The sequence below is a fragment of the Microcebus murinus genome, chromosome 14 (assembly GCF_040939455.1).
Source record: "Microcebus murinus isolate Inina chromosome 14, M.murinus_Inina_mat1.0, whole genome shotgun sequence".
NCBI classification, from domain to species: domain Eukaryota; kingdom Metazoa; phylum Chordata; class Mammalia; order Primates; family Cheirogaleidae; genus Microcebus; species Microcebus murinus.
In genome coordinates this window covers 12,347,392-12,370,981 of record NC_134117.1, presented here as the reverse complement: position 1 = coordinate 12,370,981, position 23,590 = coordinate 12,347,392, and the positions used below count along the sequence as shown (strand labels likewise).

The window sequence follows — 23,590 nt, the reverse complement described above, 5'->3', positions numbered from 1 at the left end:
GTATTTTTAAACCAAAACAAAAACTCTTTATTATTATTTTTTTTAATAAAAAGCTACCTCACAGGACTATTACAAAGATTTAAAGAGTTCATACACGGGAAGCACCCAGTAGAGTTCCTGGCAGGTAATAGGCCCACAAATTCTGGCTTTCTTCCCTTTTCTATGTTGGAGTCTTATCAAACTGGCTTCCTCATTGAATCCCTAAAGATATCTTACAACATCATAATTCTTCTGTTCCTTTATGATTTCTTCTATCTATAATACAATGCACTTCCATCCCATCTCTCTATGTCTAAAGCTAAATTATTCTTTAACAGCTTAAATGGCATGTCATCTCTTCAACAAATAGGCTTACCTGAAATAGAGAGATCAATCAAATTTAGATAGAGACTATAGTCATATTTCAGGCTCAGGAACACACACAATACTACATCTTGCCTAAGGAAGAGAGAACAACAAGTAGCTATAAACAGGTAATTGGGAGTCCTGTATGGTTTTTGCCTTTTAGTTTGACAGTTTGGGGCTCTTGATTCTTCTACATTAGCAACTAGCAAACACAAGTGTTCTCCAAATTCTCCTAAACCAAATATATAAACTAGATAAATCCGGAAATGATCATTTTCAAAATGCATCTTCTTGTATTGTGCTTTAGAGGTGGTACTCCTTCAGATAATGAATACCCCCTACTGCATTAAAAATATAATTTACAAAACCTCAGTTAGTCTTAACTTTTATGGTATACATAATTATGCAAACTATGAACACCAATAGAAAACTAAGCATAAGCCAGAAAGAAAATAAAGTACAAATGGTTCAAAATACTCTTATTTTCTGTTACTGATAAACCATGAACCTAAATTTCAAATTTTCTATTTTACTTTATACATTTCAATTGATACACAATTAAAAGGGCAATGCATACACCAAAGTCCTCCATGCTTACCAAGGTTAGTACTATCATATTATTTCTCCTGAGAAACTGGACCTGCTAACCACTCATGCCCCACATGGTAAGTTCCTTTTGACTCTTCAAGTTGCACTTCGAAGTCACCTCCTCTCTATAGTCTGTCTCCCTCTTTACCGACTGGTAATTGATTCCTTACCATTGTTCTAAAAGCACTTTATATACACTTCTATTATGCTACTAATCACCCTGTTTACATGCCTGCCTCTGTCTTTCTAGCTTTTTCCATACCACCCCTTCCTCCCAACTAAACTGTGAGTTGCCTGAGAAAAAGCATCTTACATTATAGGCAGTACAGAACACTGGTTAAGAGGAGACTCTGGAGCCAGACAGCTTGGCTTGGAATCTAGTTGTGCCACTTCCCAGCAATATGACCTTGAGCAAACTTTGTCCTTAAGCCTCAGTTTCCTCATATGCAAGAGGAGGATAATTATACCTACGGCACAATGCTGTTATAAGGATTGCATAGAATAGTGAAAAATATTATCATCATACCAGCAAACATTCAATAATTTAGTTAGTATTAGTTCAGCTTAAATTCTTGGTATTCAACAAAAATGTCTGGCACATAAATTGCCATTTAATATATATCCACTGAAATAAAGAAGCTATTTAATGATATGAAATACACCTTAACATGGCATAACTTTTCATTATATGACAGTTGAATTTTTCTGAAAATCTTCAGAAGTTTCTAGAAATTATATAAACGCTTGGCTGGTCTGCTCTATTACAACAACTCTGATCTATTTTTTTAATCTTAAATTATTATATGCATGTTTTTCTCTTTTCTAAGACCAGAGGAGCCTTAAGTCTTGGAGAATACAGAATTTAGATCTCATTATAATAATGAGTAAAGACAAATGAGATCCAGTTTCCAGTTTGCAAACTATCAATTTGTAAACTATCAATTGGTTCATTCCATTTCACTCAATTTTTTATTCTCAATCAACTGAGAATTCCCAGTAGATTCTATTTTTAGAGACAATTGTGTTGAATCTAGAATTGCCTAATATTTAACATAATTTTCCATCTTAACATCATTTAATAAGTTTTATAAAAGGACAAACTCAATTGAAGATTGTCATTAAAATTTGAAAATAACAAAAATAAAACACAAATACTGACTTATTCCACAGAATATTAAATATGAAGGATGATTCTGCAGGTATCTGATAATGGAAATCCCTTTATTTTACTGATGAGAACATTGGAAACTAAACAGATTAGAGATATGCCTGAGATCTAGCTGTAGACCTGAGTCTAAAAACACAAGTACACTGACATCCAGGCCAGTGCTCTTTTAGGAAGTTATATTTAAACATACCAGACTAACAATGTTACCCATTTTTGGCAGAAGCTATGTTATTCTTATTCTTAACTGCATGTTCAAAAGCTAAATTAGGCTGCTATGTTAACAGAATAATATATACTCTACCATTAAGGTAGGTATCCTAACCTGGGAGGAGTGAGGGGGAGAGAAACAAGGAAGAACAAAAGGGAAAGAGAAAAATTAAAAATAACTCAGATAGCTTTTTAGTCATAAGGGGTACTTACTGAAATTACTGTCTACATAAAAATTGAGTTCATGTTGGCCTCATTTGAGATTTTGGAGTACTCCCTGCCCTCCTCTTCAATAATATAAAATCTTCTAACTTTTAAAAAAGTATATATGACAGACCCATAGCCAACATTATACTGAATGGGGAAAGATTGAAATCATTCCCACTTAGAACTGGAACCAGACAAGGCTGCCCACTATCTCCACTTCTGTTCAACATAGTGCTGGAAGTCTTGGCTACAGCAATCAGACAGGAAAATGGAATCAAAGGTATCCAAATAGGGGCAGAAGAGATCAAACTTTCACTGTTTGCTGATGATATGATATTGTATCTAGAAAACCCCAAGGATTCAACCAAGAAACTCCTGGAACTGATCAATGAATTTAGTAAAGTCTCAGGATACAAAATTAATACACAGAAATCAGAGGCATTCATATACGCCAACAACAATCTAATTGAGAACCAAATCAAAGACTCAATTCCCTTCACAATAGCAACAAAGAAATTAAAGTACCTAGGAATATATTTAACCAAAGAGGTAAAAGACCTCTACAGGGAGAACTATGAAACACTGAGGAAGGAAATAGCAGAGGATGTAAACAGATGGAAATCCATACCATGCTCGTGGATCGGCAGACTCAATATCATCAAAATGTCTATACTACCCAAACTGATCTACAGATTCAATGCAATACCTATTAAAATCCCATCAGCATTCTTCACAGATATAGAAAAAATAATTTTACGCTTCGTATGGAACCAAAGAAGACCCCGAATATCAAGAGCAATTCTAGGCAACAAAAACAAAATGGGAGGCATTAATATGCCAGATATCAAACTATACTACAAAGCTGTAGTAATTAAAACAATATGGTATTGGCACAAAAACAGGAATATTGACCAGTGGAACAGATGTGAGAATCCTGATATAAAACCATCCTCATATAGCCATCTCATCTTTGACAAAGCAGACAAAAACATACGCTGGGGAAAAGAATCCCTCTTCAATAAATGGTGCTGGGAAAACTGGATAGCCACCTGTAGAAGGCTAAAACAGGACCCACACCTTTCACCTCTCACAAAAACCAACTCACGCTGGATAACAGACTTAAACCTAAGATATGAAACTATTAGAACTCTAGAGGAAAAAGTTGGAAACACTCTCCTAGACATCGGCCTGGGCAAAGAGTTTATGAAGAAGTCCCCAAAGGCAATCACAGCAGCAACAAAAATAAATAAATGGGACATGATCAAACTACAAAGCTTCTGCACAGCCAAAGAAATAGTCATGAAAGTAAACAGACAACCTACAGAATGGGAGAAAATTTTTGCATCCTATGCATCCGATAAGGGACTGATAACTAGAATATACTTAGAACTCACGAAAATTAGGAAGAAAAAATCAAATAACCCCATTAAAAAGTGGGCAAAGGACTTGAACAGAAATTTTTCTAAAGAAGACAGAAGAATGGCCAACAAACATATGAAGAAATGCTCAACATCTCTAATCATCAGGGAAATGCAAATCAAAACCACAATGAGATATCACTTAACCCCAGTGAGAATGGCCTTTATCAAAAAATCTCCAAACAATAAATGCTGGCGTGGTTGCGGAGAGAGAGGAACACTCCTACACTGCTGGTGGGACTGCAAACTAGTTCAACCTCTGTGGAAAGCAATATGGAGATACCTTAAAGCGATACAAGTGAATCTACCATTTGATCCAGCAATCCCATTGCTGGGCATCTACCCAAATGATCCAGTGACACTCTACAAAAAAGACACCTGCACTCGAATGTTTATAGCAGCACAATTCATAATTGCAAGGCTGTGGAAACAGCCCAAGTGCCCATCAATCAAAGAATGGATTAATAAAATGTGGTATATGTACACCATGGAGTACTATTCAGCTCTAAGAAACAATGGTGATATAGCACACCTTATATTTTCCTGGTTAGAGCTGGAACCCATACTACTAAGTGAAGTATCCCAAGAATGGAAAAACAAGCACCAGATATATTCTCCAGCAAACTGGTATTAACTGAGTAGCACCTAAGTGGACACATAGGTGCTACAGTAATAGGGTATTGGGCAGGTGGGAGGGGGGAGGGGGGCGGGTATATACATACATAGTGAGTGAGATGTGCACCATCTGGGGGATGGTCATGATGGAGACTCAGACTTTTGGGGGGAGGGGGGAAATGGGCATTTATTGAAACCTTAAAATCTGTACCCCCATAATATGCCAAAATAAAAAAAATAATTAAAAAAAAAAATAAAAAAAAAATAAAAAAGTACTTTAAAATATAACATTATTTTGACTTATAACTTTTCCTAAAGACTTAAACTTTCTTCTAATAAAAGCAATAAGACAGTAAAATGTTTAAAGAAAACAAAAGAATGCATTCAATTCTTTGAAATAATTTACAAAATTGAAATAAAATATACGAAAATCCTTATGTTAAACTGCTACATGGAAAATCAGGATATATTCTTGAAAATAGTATGATCAAACAAACCAAAAGTCTATATTTTAAAAAGCCTACTGGACCATGAAAATTTGAACACTAACTGGATATTTAATTGACATTAGGCATTACTGTTAATATTTATTTTATATCTAATAAAAATAAAAATTCTTATCTTTTGGCATACGTACTTATTATTTACAGATAAAATATGTGGGATCTGCTTCAAAATAATCCATGGATGAGGGGGAGGTTAGAGAAAACAGGACTGGTCATGAGTTGACAACTGTTAAATTTGGGTGACAGGTATACAAGGGTTCACCTTATTATTCTTTTTTACCTTTGAACTGTTTGAAATTTGTCATAATAAAAAGTCAAATTTTAAAGGTTCACTGTTTCTTAAACTGTACACTGAATATGATGATATAAAAGCATGAGTTCTGCAATCTCAGAGACCTGGGTTTCAATTTGAGTAACTTATTTAACCTTTTTGAATCTATTATTCACTTATAACTGAAATATGGGTATTATGGTATTACTCTGCAGGTTCAATAGGTAATATACATATAAAACACATAGCACTATCCTGGCCCAAAGTAGAAGCTCAATAAATTTAGTCATCTTTCTTCCCTTTTTATCTCCCTCCTCTTCTTTCACGGACTTTAGACTAGTTCTTTACTAGTTACTGAGCCTTAATCCTCACTGGTGCATTTTACACCCATTTTTAATATCCATCATCCCTGATCTCTTGCTTCCCTCTGATTTTCTTCTCCTGGATTTTCTATTATCTATCCCTCGCTTCTCAGCTTCTTTCTGACAAGACAGTTTAATGCAGTGCTAATCACACAAGCTTTAGAGTCAACACTTGTTCTTGAATTTTGGCTCTAATACTTACTAGCTTTGAGAACTTGGTCTAGTTACTTCAACTCTGAGAGCCCCAGTTTCTTCATCTATAAAAGTTAGATAATAATAGTACCTATATTTTATATAGTTTTATATAGTTTTTTGTAAGAATTAGATGAGAAATTTCTCACAATGCATTTGACACAGTGAGATGCTCTAGAAATATTTTCTATCAAGCTTCCTATTTACCCATATTAAGGCTGGTCTCCTACAGACATGTCAGACAGAAAACTTTTTCCCTTCCACAGGAACCATTTCAAGACTCAGCAATCACCATGTATAATGTACAAGCTCATGGTTGTCTGTCTTCCTCAAGATTCAGATTCCACATGGCCATGATTTCTGTCCCCACGCTAGTTAATTTTTAAAAATATTGTATCCTTTGTGATGATATCAACTTGGAAGTACAAAAGAACAAATTAATAATAGTACGTCCTCCTACATTAGTTATCACCTTTCTACTTCTGCATCATTAAGTTTTATAACTAAGCTTATATTAAACTGAATGTATTAAGAAACTGATTTAAGGAAACTCATGGAGAATCGTTGTATTTATGAAAGTCCTTGGTGTGTACTATACTATCCTTGGGCAAATGATTTTAATTTCTATACTCCTATGGAGAACAAAATACTCCTGAATAGTAACGAAAGTAATTAAGAACAAGGATAACTAATACTGTTACAAAAAACTTTCTCCCATTCATCCATATATATATACCCTCTACCTAATATGAAATGTTCACTTTTATCTAAGCTCCTAATTCTGCATAGAATGATCAAGATCTAAAATGGCACACAATTTTCCAAAGTGGTTTTTTATATATGCTTAACAAAAGAGTGATAATTGAGGTTGCAGGTCCCCAATAGAACTCAAATAGCTGGTGACTCAAAGGTGAGTCAGTGTTAACTGATATCCTATGCACCAGAGAGATAAGGTATCAAATGAGATCAGCTGCTCAGGGAACCAAAGTAATTCTCTTGACCATGTCTGCCATATCTTATATCGTTTTATGTTCATCACAACACACAATGGAGGGGATCCTTTACCATAGCCCATGATCAATTAAATCAAAATTCTCAGGTATCACAGAGCTAAAAATGGGCAAATCCAAACTCCTATTCTCTACCAGCTCTCCCAATAAATGCCTTTGAATAAGATAAAATAAAAGTTACCACTTTATACATTTCTAGCATTTCTGTAAATTATGCAATCTTTCTAATGCTGTCGCTGATCTGACAGAGGCTGAGCTTATGCAGTGATGCCAGCAATAGGGAGAGGCTGTAAATATAGATGAAGTTTTGCCAGCTGTGTGGCCCAGTTCCTAACAGGCCTCAGATCAGTACTAGTCCATAGCCTGGGGAGTGGGGACTGCAAATCCACAACACCAAGGTGTACAAACAGTACTAGATAGCAAATGAAAATAATATATGGATCTAATATTTATTGAAGCTAACTGAGAAAGTGAGGCAACAGAGATAGCTCCTTTGCATATGGTAAAAACAAAAACTTCAGGTTAGACAAGCAGTTCTCATACATTTTGTTCTTAGGACCCCTACATATGTTTTTAAATTACTGAGGACTCCAAAGAATGTTGTTTATGTGGGTTATGTCTATCAACATTTCCCATATTAGAAATTTAAAATAACATTTTAAAACATAAGAATACACAAGCTCATATTCCATTAACTGTCAGGGTGATAATGTCATCACAAATTGTTTAGACTTCTGGAAAACTCCACGAAATACTTGTGAGAGAATGAAGGTAAGAAAGGCAGATAACATTTTTGTATTATTATAAGAATAGTTTTGACTTGGTAGGCCCCTCAATTAAGGTCTCAGAACTCAAAAGGGTCCCCAACCCACACCTTAAAAACCACTGAGTTAGACTGCAACAACTCTTAGTCATGGCAATTCTTTTTTAAGTTGTAACCCATTCATTACACCTTACTTTAAGTACACTGTTTCTCACTACTAGATTAAAAAACAAAAACAAAACAAACTTTGAAAGGAGTACTATTTTAATGTATTCCCTCTTAGCATTAACTCTTTCCCAGAGCATTGTGCCCTGGACAAAGATGGTATTAAACATTTAACCGAATAAACTGAATTGCTTCTAAAGTCTTGTGAATTAGGGGAGAGAAATCATTTTAAGGCAAAATTACGACCCCTCACAATGGTAAAGACATGAACAATGAAGCATATAAAATAGAAATCTGGTCTTCTTAAGCTAGTAAGATATATCAAATTGACAAAAGCTCAATTCCAAATATGAAGGAACAAAAGATATGAACAAGAGAAATGAGGAGAAAGTTAATATAGTCAGCCCTCCTTGTCTGTGGGTTCTATATCCATGGATTTAATCAACCCCTGACAGAAAATATTCCCCCCTCTCAAAAAAAGGACGGTGTACTGAATGTGTACAGACCTTGTGTTCTTGTCATCATTCCCTAAACAATACAGTGTAACAATTACTTAGATGGCATTTACACTGTATGAAATATAATATAGAGATGATTTAGAATATAAGAGGATAAGCTTAAGTTACATGCAAATACTGTGCCATTTTACAGCAGGGACTTAAGCATTCTTGCATTTTGTTCTCTGAGAGATTCTGGAACCATTTCCCTATAAATACTGTGAGATGATTGTATTTTAAGGTTATAACCCTCCAGCTTTATCCTAATTTTTCTCTATCTAAATAAAAGCAAAACATCTTCTAGAGTATAAGTGATTTTAATACCTGTATCTCTTAGTTTATAATTACCTAAAGTTAGAATTTATTAAATGAAAATATTTCTAAGACAATTTGTATCTGCATATTTGAGAGAAATCCCTACATTAGCCAGGATAAGATGCAGCCTGCAGAAATAACAGGGAAGTGAATAATAAATAATGCTACCTTATATTTACATAATTCTTTTCTCTGAGAACTTTAAAAATTTTAGATTTTTATTTCACTCCGTCTCAAAAATAACAGGTCACATGATTTGTTCAGGCTATACTAAACCAACAAATCAATAATAATTCCAGAAAAATAGAAATTCCTCATCTTCTAATCCTATTGTTGTAGGGCAAGAGGACAAACTATTTTCGAGTAAAACCTTAAGAGCACAGATATACCCTGGGCTCCAACAATTATTACCACAGAGTCTGGTTCAACAAATTTTGCTGAGTAGCATGACTATCAGAATTATTATTAAGTCCAAATCCTAACTCTGTAGTACCTAAAAAATTAAAATATTTTGAGAAAGCAACTTACTCAAATATTTTAAGTAGGTAATTTACTCAATCAAGTAAGCAATTTATAAAAACAGGCTATAATTTAGATATACTATATTCGTGCACTTTTTTTTAACAGACTAAGACTGTCAAGAATTTTTTCTTTACACTTCATTAATCTCAAAATATCTGAAGCAAATTCAATTTGTACTGCCTACCACTCTAGCATTAGTAAACTAAAGGACACATATTTCGCCACAAACATTTAGTTAAATTCCTCCCATGTCAAGAGTATGCCATTCTGGTCCTGATTAAAATGCAAAGAGTTAAACACTGAGAACTAACAACATTTCCAAATATTACGACATATCACCTGTCTTAAGTATTACAGAAATATTATACTTAATATTGGTGAGAAAATAAGATTTTCAGTGCATTATAAAAATAATTACCATACAAATGAAATTAGTTATAATAGAATGGCTCTTATTTCAGCCCTTTGATTTACTTACTTGCATGACCAAATGACTATGGTAGCAAGACTGTAGTGGGCAACCATAAACATCCTTAGTAATGAATGTCATATAATTTAGTATGTATAAAAGACTATTGTTACAAAAGGACAAAAAATTAGCCTATAACACAAACACCAGATGCACCATTTAGTAGATACTGACATCTCCATGAAATAGTTCTAAGAACAGAACACAACAGAAATTATATCTCCCCATCATTGCTACTTAAAATTTTACAGCAAAAAACAATAGTTGCTTATAATTGTAGATTATACTGGTAGGATATCAGGTTAATCCTAGGAGAAACACCATTTTTAAATACAGGTCAAAAATACCTGTTTAACTGGCACATACCTTATCAATGATCCAAGTATACATAACAGGTACTTAATACAAAAGAATAAACCTAGTTAGGTCATTTTTACTATGCTACTCACAGCATTTTAATTTTTAAGTATAAACCAACAAGCACTAATTATGCTGGGAAGTGGGACATTTTCTAGCTCTTTTATCCAAGTTATGCAAATCAAACCCCAGACATTTCAGTAACCCACCCACCATATCATCAGCTCACATTCTCTCTACGTGAAGAATTCATGGGCATAAATAACTCAATGCGCTGATTAAAGAATAAAGAGAAATATGTCCTAAAGTATTCTGATTTCACAAAAATTGGCAATTATGCACCAGACTAGTAAAACCAAGTTTTGTTGTTATTCTATATCAGTTCAAGGAAAGTATAATCTACAGTTTATCAATACTGACCTTTCTAAGAATGTATAATTTTAAAACCAAGGCTTCTAGAGTCAGAGAAGATTGCAAACACATCTGCAATTGGTTTTTTGTTTGTGTGTGGGAATGAGGAAAAGACAGTGCCAGTATGGTGCCTGGACAGACCTTTAAGTCAACATGGTCAAATGGTGGAGAATGCAATCAGCATAATTTCTATGGGGCACAGGGGCTGGGGTACTCTCTCCTTCAGTACTGATTTTATAATAGCATTGGGTTATATGTTATCAGACTGTGTTTATAATGACAAACTTCAATTGCTTAAAAAAAAAAAGTTAAAATATTTTCTATGTAGTCTAAGAAATCCAGAAAATACAGGTTTCTTTACAGAGACTGAATTAAAAATCAGTTATATATCTGAGGTTCATTTTGTGGAAATTCATCTCCATCCACTTGGGATTTGGGCAGTTAATATGGATACACACATTATTATACATCAATAAAAAGTCTGTGCTCCCTCTCCCCCCAGATTCCAGCATTTAAAAGGCTAACTTGCTTTTTTTTTTTGGAGACAGAGTCTCAATCTGTTGCCCAGGCTGGAGTACAGAGCCGTCATCAGAGCTCACTGCAGCCTCGACTCCTGAGCTCAAGTGATCCTCTTACCTTGGCCTCCCAAAGTGCTAGAATTACAGGTGTCAGCTACTGCACCCAGCCTTCCATATTTTTGTATATATAATGTTGAAAGGTGATATTTAAGAGAGACCCAGAATGTGACAGAGTGAGCTTTTAGGCTATCTGTGGGAAAAACATTCCAGAAGAAGGAATGGCCAAGGCCCATGGTGGGTGCTTACCTGGAGAGTAAGAATAACAGCAAGGAGGCATGAACAGGCTAAGTGAGAGGAGAAGTGATGAAAGATAAAGTCAGAGCTAGAGAAAATGGCCAAGAATGGAGTAAAGCAGTGAATGAGATGGATCCATATATACTGATTTAAGGGATGTCCTTGTTACACTTACAAAATAATGTGCAGGATCACATTTATATTATACTGCCATTTTATTATTAAGGACAGAGGGGGAGGAAATAAAAGTGGGGGTGCAGAGAGAAAGAGAAGGGAAGAAGAGGAATATAGAGAGGCACCACCTCCTCGGTATATGTAAGACGCTTGTATATGTACATTTGAGCAAAGAGTTTGGTGTAGGCCTCAAACTTAAAACTGGGTATTATCCGGGGGATGAAATTAAAGTGGAGAGGAGATTTTTTAAGTTCTTTATGTCTCTCAATACTATCTGAACATCTGCAAAACAACAACAACCACAAAAAAAACTGACAAAAAAAAATCTAGCACCTACACAAAAATATAGGTAGAAGAATGGATGTTTATGGTACCTTTATATTAGAGAGAAATTAAAAAAAAAATCAACACGGAATTGGTTAACTTATAGTATTAATGATCAATGTAATTCTATGCACCTGTTGAAACAAATTAGTTATATTTAGAAAACCCAAGAAATGGTAAGTTAAAAAAATGCTAACAGTGAAGTACTGAGTATGATCCTGTTTTTATAATAATGAATTATTATACCTTTAGAAAGAAATATGGAAGAATAGTCCCCAAATTTAATAGTTTCCTTTAAGAAAAGATATAACAGAAGATTTTCACTTTGATATTACATATTTTCTAAGTGCTTGAATTTTTAAATGAGCTTATCACTCATTTGAAAGGAAAAAAATTACTGTGTCACATAGCAAATTTCTGACAAATATCTAGCAAAATTTCTGACATATCTCTGGCAAAATGTCTGACAAATGTAGGATAATCAACAAATGTGTATTCAATTAGTTACCAAAAGAAAGATACATTTACTCAGCAGCTATCATATATGTGACATTTATTATCTCCAAGTAAACAGATATTATCTCCATTTCCATAGTGAGACTTAAGGGAAGATACGGCCTTTTGTCCAAGGTCTGTAGCTCGGTGTAGTGCTGATCCCAAAGTTAGGTCCACATTACTCCAAAGCTCTATCTACTAAAATAGACAACCTAAGTATTCTCTATAGCCTCCATCCAAAAGATTTAACTAATTCAAAAGAAATAACTAATGCTGTAGTACTGGCAGTCAACACTTATCACCTGCAGTTCTAATCATCTGAAGATAAATAATTAACACGCACACCTCATTTTTCCCCAAGTACAAGTACAGGAAGTATACAGGTTTATGCCAGTCTTAGTAAGACAAGAGAGACTTTGAAACTACTCTGTAAAACATTTCTAATGACCAGGTAGTTGGCTTTATGAGTTTCCAATGAAGTGTGATGTGCTCTAATGTCTTGCCAAAAAAGTGTCAGTATGTCCTATGACTCTGAGGTAGGAACAAGGTGATTCAAAAGCACTTGCTTCCTGGTGACACTGTTCTGAGAAAATGGAGAATGTGATGGAAAGATATGCTGGGTTAGAATTTGACTTTTAAACAAGGTATCTAGTGGTAGAAACTCTAACTTGAAACGTCAGATATTCTTATTGAACTACTGCTCCAGAGGTGCCTCACCCTGCTATAAGGGAGTCTTACCAAGAGGAAAGAGGGGAGAAAAAAAGAGAGAGAGACACCCATATTATGCTTTCTTAGATAGAAAGGGTTACCAGCTTTTTTAGAAACGCCTGAGTCATATGAATCCTATATACATTTTAGGAGGATAAGCAAAATTATGAAAGTGTTTAATATTTATTTTAGCATATTAATCTTAGTTAAATTTATGGCAACAAATTTGTATTCTTCTGTGTTCACTTTTCAACCTGGAGTCTAAGGACCCTACACAGGCTTCAGGAGGATGATGAATTCATAAAATTAAATGAAAATTTGTCTATGTATTTTTCTGCAGAAATTTTCCACAGCTTTCCAAAACAATAGGACTCTCAAAAAAGGTTTATAAAAGTACTTTCAGTGTATATGCATATATGCAATGTATATGCATGGGTTTTTTTAGTAAGCATTTAAGCATAGTTTAGGGGGTTACTTTTAGGGTTTTTTTTTTTTTTTTTTGAGACAAGAGTCTCACTTTGTTGCCCAGGCTGGAGTACAGTGGCATGATCATAGCTCACTGCAACCTCAAACTCCTGGGCTCAAGCAATCCTCCTGCCTCAGCCTCCCAAGTAGCCGGGACTACAGGTGTGTGCCACAATGACTGGCTAATTTTTTAATTTTTGTAGAGACAGGGGTCTTCGCTATGTTGCCCAAGCTGGTTTCAAACTCCTGGCCTTAAGCAATCCTCCAACCTCAGCCTCCCAAAGTGCTGGGATTACAGGCATGAGCCACTGCACCTGGCCAAGGGTGGGTGGATGGGTTTGTTTGTTTGTTTGTTTATTCGTTTATTCATTTATTTAGGGAAGAGTTTAGACCAGGCTTCCTCAAACTATGGCCCTCAGGCCACATGTGGGTGTTTTTGCCCGTTTGTTTTTTCACTTCAAAATAAGATATGTGCAGTGTGCATAGAAATTTGTTCATAGTTTTTTTTAAACTATAATCCGGCCCTCCAACAGTCTGAGGGACAGTGAACTGGCCCCCTGTTTAAAAAGTTTGAGGATCCCTGGTTTAGACCAAGGTTCTGCAAATCTTTTCTGTAAAAGGCCAGAGAATAAATATTTTGGAATTTGTGGGTGCATATGGTCTGTCACTACAGATGTAAAATCCCTCTTAATTCATGGGCCCAATAGCAGCTAGTTTGCAGACCCGTGGTTCAGAGTAATAGTTGGTTTCTCTCTGCAGGAATAAACACAGCATGGACTTTGGGAGTCCAGGACTTTTTTTAATTTAGGACTTGGAGAAGGTCACTAATCTCTTCTAAGTCTCAAGCTTCCACATCTGTAAAAAGGAAATATCACCCTCTCCCCTACATTGGAGTTTTAACTACTAAGTGATATAGCTAAGTATGGAACTGCCCACATAGTGCCTAGCATATACTTAGTAAACTTATTTCATTACCCCCACCCCTGCTCTATGATATACTGTTAGCAATACTTGTAAGTCGACATTAAGTGTTCGATCAGGCACGACCCTCTAATACAATCTATTTTATAATGATCTGCTTTGGCTACTTCCAGGAACAAACTGTGGCTTTCTGGGATTGTCAACAGACCTATATTTTACTGATTAGAATCTAACAGCCTCCTTATAATTACTCTTCTCCCCTCAATGTGTAAGTCAAATTTCTACAGCTAAAATTTAATTTATCCATACATTATTTCCATCTAAAGTGTTTAAAAAGGCTCAATCACAATAATTCAAAGCAGCTTAAGGAAATCCAACCTGCAAGAAGTGAAATCACTAAACTATACTTAGGTGTACTAAGGAACCTAAGGTCACAATATATAATATACATCTTAGCAGAGATATTGATCTCTCCTCTTCCTGTTTCTCACAAACCTGAAGGGCTTAAATATATCCAAATACCATTATAATGAGCTTCACTTGTTCTTTGTTTCCCTAGAAAAACTAACCCTGTGAAAGTATGAACTACCTTATAGCCATTTTTATCACCTTTACCATACCTACCACAACACTTAGGTATGGCAGTCTGTATTAAGTACTTACTGAAAATAAATGACTATTTTTAAAATAATTTAATTATTCATCTCTAAGACAATGATCTTGTAATTCCATTTATATAGAGATATAGACACTGATTTCATCTGAGCAACAGCACAAGAAAAAGCATGATAGATTAAAAGTTAGCTACATTACATCATTACTCCAGGACAGCTGGAATATACAATGTCCATTGTCTGACTCTTCCAAAGTATCAAAGGTTAGTTACATTTCCTACTAACATTAGTAAGTAAAATTATGATTACTACAATTACTAAGGAATTTCAGTAGCTGTTTTTAAGTATTTTCCAATCTAAACAAAGATACCTTTTAGCAGTTGTCTGTAATAGAAAGAAAAAAGTATGAAAAGGTAAATAAATACATTACACTTAACTTTACAAATGATTGCATCAGCTTTCAGTGAATCTACCTTGAAAGATTTTGAGAAGATATGGATTATTCAAAACCATCTTTACCTCAGATAATTAGTAAAATAAAAAAGTGAGAATTAACATTGAGAAGGAATGTTTTTCTTCCTCATCTCAGAAGACCAAGAAGTAACTTAATTACAAACCACATTATAGAGTATGTGGCTTTCCAGGACCAAGCCTAATTTAGTTCTCTTAAATTAATGGCATATAAATAAATATAAAGATATTAAAGCCTCTGTTTAACTAAATATAGCCTTGTTCCTCACCTTTAGCAGGGAAAATGGTCCTTATTGCTCTCCAGTCACTAAGGATATTTGAAAATTTTGCACAAATACATTTCAAAATGTTTTTCAGGAGTAAAAGAACAAAACTATCAGTTATAACAACAGTCATGTTCAGAAGATATTCCATGAACTTATAAATTGAAGTTTTCCCCAAATATGTGTTCCATACTTATTTATTAAATTCAAATATAGTGTCAATAAGTAGATGCCTCCCTTCTGTAGATCAGAGAAGTAAATGTTTACATAATTATTAATGACCCAGCCCACTAAAGCAAAACATTCACCAAACTCAAACAAAAAGTAGCCACTATCTACTATCGCTACGTGGCAGAGAAAGAAATATTTCAAGGGACTTTTTTTTTTTTCCTGGCAGAATGACTTTTTAAAATTCAACATTATATTGATAATGTCTTAAAAAAGAAAATTGCTCAATGAGAGGTAAAAATGACAACCCCCCCCCCCAACACAGCTATTAAGTCTTCCCATTTTCACTAATAATCAACAGTGACGCTTCCTATTTACTCCTCCAGTAAGGGTCTCAAATCCACATGAATCCAGGCGAGGCAAGCACCATCAATTAAGTGTAGCAAGTAAATGGGGACTATAAATTACATGTAGGAGCTTACACACCAAGTTTCAACCCCAAAGCTGCTACTACAGTCCATTTCCGTGCTGTTGTTGCTATGAGAAATGCAGAAGTGGTGCTACAAGATATTCCAATTGTCTCTAACAGAATCCAGGAATCCAAATCATGCAAACCCTTCCATTTTTTAATGCTGGCAATTGAAAAACAAACACAAAAATAGTGCAGGCCAAATAAAAGTACCTGCAAATTGAATTTGCTCTTCCAGTATGTAATCAGTGCTAGCTACACTGCAATAATATTCTAGGAACAGAAAAGCATCAGTAAGAATCTCAAATATTTGACTCCTAAACCCTAACCACTCCTCCCCACCTGGAACCTATTACTCAGATTTCATGTTAAAGACAGACTCTCCATGTAGTAAAGAGAGAACATAAGTGGTAATCTTTCTCCCCTGAAGACAAATTTTGGGGTTAATTTTTTTAAAAATATTACTGTAATACACTATTTTAAAGTATACATTTAAGGAAAAAATATCAGAACAATTAAGATTGAGGTGGGTGAATTAAATTCCTAACTCCAATAAATTTGTAAAGACATTTTCTATGTATTACAATTCATTTTTTTAAAATATTATGTTTTACAAAATGTGTTACTTGGGTAAAGTGAAGTGTCAATCAGCTGGGTCCTTTGGAAGCAACCACTAGAGCTACTTAGCATCTCTAGGTAAAACATCAGCAATTGGCAATCCAGATAGGCCACCTTTGCCTTAGCAATATGAAAGAGGAAAAACGAATGAAGGGAGAAAGAAGTAACAACAACCTTAACTGGCAAGATATTTCTGTTATGTGACTCAATACAATTTTCTTTACAGCTTTACCTCTACTAAGGAGATTAGATGGCTAAAAAGGATAAACTAGCAAGACCTATTTGGAAACACAATCTGCTGGATTAAAAAAGAAATGCTATGTGGGGCAGCACCCAAAGATTTAACATCATAATTTAACTTGAAAAAGATTCTCTGGAAATTTCCAATTTAAGAAAAAAATAAGTTCTATTAGTCAAACTCTTAAGAGTTTTAAGATAATTTGGAAAGATACCCCACATATATATTAATAGCATACTTAAAAAAAAAAATCCCTAAGAATGAAGTGTAGTTTTAAAAAATCCACCTGGTTTTATCAGACCTAGGTTTCACCAATTGACAGCTGTGTGACTTTAAGAAAGTTGTTTAAGTACTCTGAGCTCCATTCTCTCAATAAAAAAGGATAAATACTAGCTACTTTAATTCTTGTTGTGATTAGTGTGATATATCTTCAATTCATTCTCTTATCTGAAACTTGAGTCAGTCCCACCATTACCACCAGTTTAAAACACTTTTGACAGAACAGCTACACAGACGAGAAGTCAACACTTCCTGAGGCAGCCCTTTCATCCTCATACTTCTATTACTTTCTTTTACTAAGCTAAAATCAGCTTCCTTGTTACTTCAACTCCTTCAATCCCAACCTAGTTTAAAATCTTAAGTATAGCTCATTCAATTTTCACTAGACTCTAAGCTCCATGAGGGCTGAGGCTGTCTATTTCTGTTTGGTATTCAAGACCCAGCACCTAGAACAATGATAAACATACAGCAGGTGTACAATAAATATTTGCAGATTGAGTGACTTCTGTGCAGTATTTACTGATTGACCACTGAGATGCCCTCTAATATAAAGAGTACAGATGTGTACATTTCTGGAGGTGATCATTTAATGATTAATGTTTAGAAGTTGATATATCATTACCGAACTCATGCTGTGCTTTTTAAAAATCCCTTTGGATATAATAAAAAGCAATTTGCCATACTTTTAAATGGCAATGCTATTCAATAATTCAAAGTTTCTTCAAAACAACAAACTTATCAATTCCTCCGTAACTGTTATTCATAATGTCTTTCAGATTTACTTAAATTTCAAGTCTACATTTTTTAAAAAAATCTAAAAATGATATGCAACCTACTGCTACTAACTATTCTGCAAATTTCAAAATAATAACCCAAATTCTATTACCTGAAAGCTACCCAGAAAACATCAGAATTAAAGTTGTAATAGAATATAAAAATCCGAACAACTTTTTCTCATGACTTTCTCAGCAACACACTGCTAAAACATCTCACTGCTTAAACACTAGAATCCAATTATAATTTAGTCACTTATATTCCTGAGGTTAAAAGTACATTTCGGACGGGCGTGGTGGCTCACGCCTGTAATCCTAGCACTCTGGGAGGCCAAGGCAGGCGGATCGCTCAAGGTCAGGAGTTCAAAACCAGCCTGAGCAAGAGCGAGACCCCCGTCTCTACTATAAATAAAAATTAACAATTAGTTAATTGGCCAACTAATATATATAGAAAAAAATCAGCCGGGCATGGTGGTGCATGCCTGTAGTCCCAGCTACTCTGGAGGCTGAGGCAGGAGGATTGCTTGAGCCCAGGAGTTTGAAGTTGCTGTGAGCTAGGCTGACGCCATGGCACTCACTCTAGCCTGGGCAACAAAGCGAGACTCTCGTCTCCAAAAACAAAAACAAACAAACAAACAAAAAGTACATTTCATAAAGTATGTTCCACATCACAGAAGGAGAAATCAAACACAGTGAGGACCAGCTCATCGTCCTCTGCAAATCTATGGAGATATTTTCATAATAAGATAAATTTCTCCTGCCACCCAACAGTTTTAAGCTGTCATTCTGCGCTGTTAGTCTAAACAGGACATATTTACTAAGGTACATCTGCCACATACACAAGTTAATACTCCATTTCAAACTCAAAATATTTCATATTATCTGGCTCACTGATGCTTGAGACTGTGGTAGAAAATGAGTGATCCACAAACAGGCAACTTCCACTAAAAAGCATTAGGTAAGGCAACTATACGACTGAAATGATTTTAAGATAAAGGGCAAAACCCAAAAGGTTCAAACATCTTAGTGAACACAAAATTAGAGGATGACAGAGAATTAAAAATTCAGCTTTTTAAAAAAGAAACAGCCCTTTCCACTCCAACAAGCTTTCCCAGATCAAAGTGGAGGAAGCCTTTAGCCCTATAAAACTGCCTTTTTCCTTCTATCACTTCTATGATGTTAAAAGAAAACTCATACATTACTCAAAAAATCTATACTACATAAACTTAAGCCATCAGATGCAGTAGGGCTTTTGATAATTAAAATTACCACCTATTAAAATACTATCTGCAGAGTGACTTCAGGTACCTTGTGAGGAATTTACAGCCATGGATAGTAAATGCTTGATGGGCAGAGTCTGGGTCTGTGCTACAGAATCTACCCAAAAAGAGCAGATTACATTAATACAAAATGTACAGAGAAGCACACTACGTACTGGCTCCCAACTCCTTTCCAATTTGCTGTGGAAAGTACTCCTTTGCAATAGCCACTGCCTCTACCCTGAAAGATGCCTAAGCATCAAAGCAAACGTGGCTTGCAATGGCTAAACAGAACTGATCTGGGCTAGGAGCACACCATCATGCCCGTAATGGGTCCAGGAACAATTTCTCAACGTGGCCAAGGTGATGATGCAAAGCCAGTGACACGGCTGCTCTCAATGCAGCAACCACACAGAGAAAGAGTTTCTCAACAGTCCCAGAAGAGACTCCTGAGGATTAGGATAGGCTTAGGCTTCCTTTCCATTTTCAATACGCTGCTTAAAAGGAGACAATTCTACCCATGTTGACAGCACCTTGAGTGCCCATGAGCACACGAAAAGGTTTCCAGCTCATATTAGTGCCGTTTGGAAGAAAATGTCCACTATTTGCCTTTACTTAGGGCCCTGTCCAGAGTGGGAAGAAGAAGATTTCAGGAGTAGTAGGGACTGCGGTACAAACAAGCTTTTGTCCTCCACACTCAACGCAGCATCCCGCCCAGGCCCGGATTCCAAGCAGCCAGGGCCTCCCAGCTTGCGGACTACTATTTCCCCCACCCTCCTTCTCACCTGATCTTGTAATTCGGAAGCGTGTGCTTGCGCTTGATGACTTTCTTGAGCTGGTTGACGATGATGGAGGTGAGCTGGGGCATGGGCCGCCCTTCAAACTGGGAGCGTACCTCAAAGTCGATCAGCGGGTCCTCCACGAAGGAGAAGAACCAGTGGGTGAAGGGCACGCGAGTAAAGACCAAGCGCAGCCTCCCCACCACTCGGGACAGCTTGACGAACAGGTAGGCGGACTTGCCAAAGACCAGGTCCACGTCAATGGCGAGGTGGAAGCCCCCGTTGTACTCCACCTCTGCCTCGAAGGCCAGCTCTTCGGGGCAGGTGGCAGGCAGCGCCTCCCCCTCGGGGCCGTCAGGCTCTCCGGTGGTCGAGGGCGCCACGGGCCGGACGAGCCGGATGGTCTTGATGAAGGGCACCGTGTCGCCCAGGAACACCTCCCGCAGGCTCAGCCCCTCCAGCAGGCGCCCGGCCGTCTTGGTCTGCAACAGCTCCTCGAACTCCACCTTGATCTTCTTAGTGACCCAGCGGCGGGTCAGCGCAGTGTCCCGCAACTCCCGGAACAGGAACAGGATGGTGGCGTTGAGGAAGTAGCAGGTCTCCCGCGTTGGCGGGGCGGGGGTCTCGGGGACCGGAGTTGGGGTCGCGCCGCCCTCTGGGGCCCCGCTGGAAGGCTCCTCATCCCGGCCGCCGCCATAAAGGTACTCCCTCAGGGACAGGCCTGGCACGGGCTTGATGTAGCGGAAGCCGTCGCCCGCGCGGGCGGCCTCGTCCGGCGGCGGCTCGGGCTGTCTGCGGTACAGCAGCAGGAACTGGGCGAGGAGCGTGAGGAAGGAGCCCAGCACGGCCGACACCAGGATCATGAGCAGCAGCCCCATCCCGCCACCGCCTCCGCCCGGGCCCCTGCTCCCGCGCCCACAGCGCCGCTTTCTTCACGCCGCCGCCACCGCTGCCTCCATCTTGAGGACATCGGGCGGCGGGGTCCGGGCGAGCGGCTGCCTGGGCCTCGTCCAGCGGCTCGGGCCGGCGCGGTGCGGCGCCTAAGCCCGCAGCGGCCCGCGCCTCCTCAGACGCTTCCGGAGGGCCGGTGTGGTGGCGGCGGCGGCGGGGGCGGGCCGGCGCCTCCCTCGGGCCTCCGCTCATTGGACGGACGGCGCGTGACGTCAGCAGCGTACTCGCTCCCGGCGGCGGCACCGGGCAGCCGGCATCCGGGCGCGCGGACGCGGGTCCCGCTTCACCTCTCCGGCGCCCTTCCAGCCCCCCCGGCCCCGGCCCCGGCCGACATTCCGCTCCCGGGCGGCGCGCGCCGCGGCCCGCGTAGCTGTCGCTTCTGGAGCGGCTGTCGGACCTGGGAGGATAACTGCGGGCTCAGGTCGGAGGAGGTCCGGCGGAGATGGCTTGGCGCGTTCTGGGTGCCCGTCATCCGTCGTCTCCCGGCGCGCCATCCCGTCTCTGGCCGTGGTCCCCGCGGCCGCCTCTGCAGTGCCGTCCTCCCGCTCGCGCCCCCGAGGCTCGGGCTGGCGGCCGCGCTCTCCCTGCAGGGCAGCGCCGCAGAGGCTCCGAGCTGGCCCTCGGACGCCTGCAAGCCGACGGCAGGACGGGACCGGCCGCCGCGGAGGCCGCCATCGCTGACCGTCGCCCGGCCGGCAGACGCTCTGCGTCCGCGGAGGGTGGGCCCTGGGAAAGAGCGACAGAGCGGGGAGGGCGTCAGATGCGAACTGACTTTCCCTCCTGCGTGCGTCTGCAAAATTTAAGCGAGAAGGAAGTTTAAAGGAGAGTCGGGAGCCCGGGTAATGATGAGTGCAATGAGCTTGCCAGGTGGTTGGAAGATAAGTAGTGACTCACTGTTAAGCCCCCCTGTTACTGCCACATTTGGTCCATCTGTGAGGCAATTATTGCTACCTCTACCCATTTCACAGATGCGGACACGCGCAGGGAGCATAAAGAAGTTGCCGTGGGGTCACATATTTGCTACAGTTGTACAGGGGCTGATCGGTTCACTGCTGCATCGGAAGGGAGACTTGGGGAAGAGGGCCAGGGAAGACTTCAAGGAATTTTGTGTTACCTTGATGGAAGCCATTGAGTTAATGAAGCCAGTTGCCTAGCAACGATGTTACTCCTCACGCTTTTGGCTACTTAGTTATTACCTCATAAATGCATATCCCTCCAACCACGGGGACATCACAACAGTTCTAGTCCTACATGGGTCGGATATCCCATACCTAAAAGTCTGGCTCATTCTGGCTGTACCTAGGGAGCCAGGGCAGGGCTCCTCTCTAGTCCTCGAAAATCTTCAAGCCAAGGATTCTCTTGACTCTGGGAGATTTTACAACAAAAATGAGTTCTGACCCAGCTGGGCAGGTACAGAACTTTGAAACTATGCCCATCTCAATTTACCTGTCCTGCCCAGGTGTAGGCCAGAATGGCTTCCATTAGTAAGAAGACATAATTATGCCCATCTCAATTTACCTGTCCTGCCCAGGTGTAGGCCAGATTAGCTTCCATTAGTAAGAAGACATAAGACAAATGCCTGCCAAGGAACCATGGTCAAACTCTTGTGGGGATTTTTTTGTGGGGATTTGGCTCCTGGCCTCTGCTTCTGTGCTGTTCTCTCCATTATAATTTCAACCCAAGTGGGAAATGACCCTTCCTCAATTTCTACCACAAACCTATTCATAACATTGGAGTTCTTCACATTATTGAAATACAAAAACCTCAAACGATATTGATCCACCCTGGATCATTATTCTTCACCCATCTCCTTTCCCCACAAGGGCAGTTGGTGGTCTTTCTGGTAATGAATCCTCAGTCTCATTCTCTATCTCCATCTCTTCCTCTTTCCCTTCTCCCACCTCTTCCTTACTCTGCAGAATACCTCTGAAAATCCCAAATCTTCTCAATCTGTTTAACAAAGTAATTAAATTCACCAGAAAAACTTGTCCCGTCAGGGCACGCTCCAAATCTATGAAGGAGCTCAGCAAACCTTTGGGGAAGATAAACATTTTCCCTTGTGTTAAAAATGCCTAACATTTATTAAACACTAATAATAATACAGAGAATTGACTTTGTTCCAGGCACAAAGTTAATAATGTTAAGCACTTTATGATTTAAAATGTTTTAAAAAATTTTTAAAAATCAAAATGTCATGAGTGTTTACAAAGTTAAAAGTACAGTCATGTGACACATAATGATTTTTGGTCAATGACATACCACATATAGGATGGTAGTCTTATGGTAATATTACTGTACTTTTGTATGTTTAGATATGCAAATGCCACTGTATTACAATTGCCTGCAGTATTCAGTACAGTAACATGCTGTACAGGTTTGCAGTCTAGGAGCAACAGGCTATCCCATATAGCCTAGGTGTGT

General features: G+C 38.5%; 1 protein-coding gene across 1 annotated transcript in view; it reads right to left on the bottom strand.

The window, feature by feature from the left end:
- The window catches only part of PDZD8 (PDZ domain containing 8), a 91,839-nt gene extending 70,505 nt beyond the window's left edge, over nt 1–21,334 (bottom strand). Inside the window, exon 1 of the mRNA XM_012774971.3 lies at nt 20,225–21,334. Coding sequence (XP_012630425.1) covers nt 20,225–21,096 — 872 coding nt within the window. The 5' untranslated portion in view covers nt 21,097–21,334. The remainder of the gene's footprint in view (nt 1–20,224) is intronic.
- Nucleotides 21,335–23,590: the final 2,256 nt, after the last annotated feature.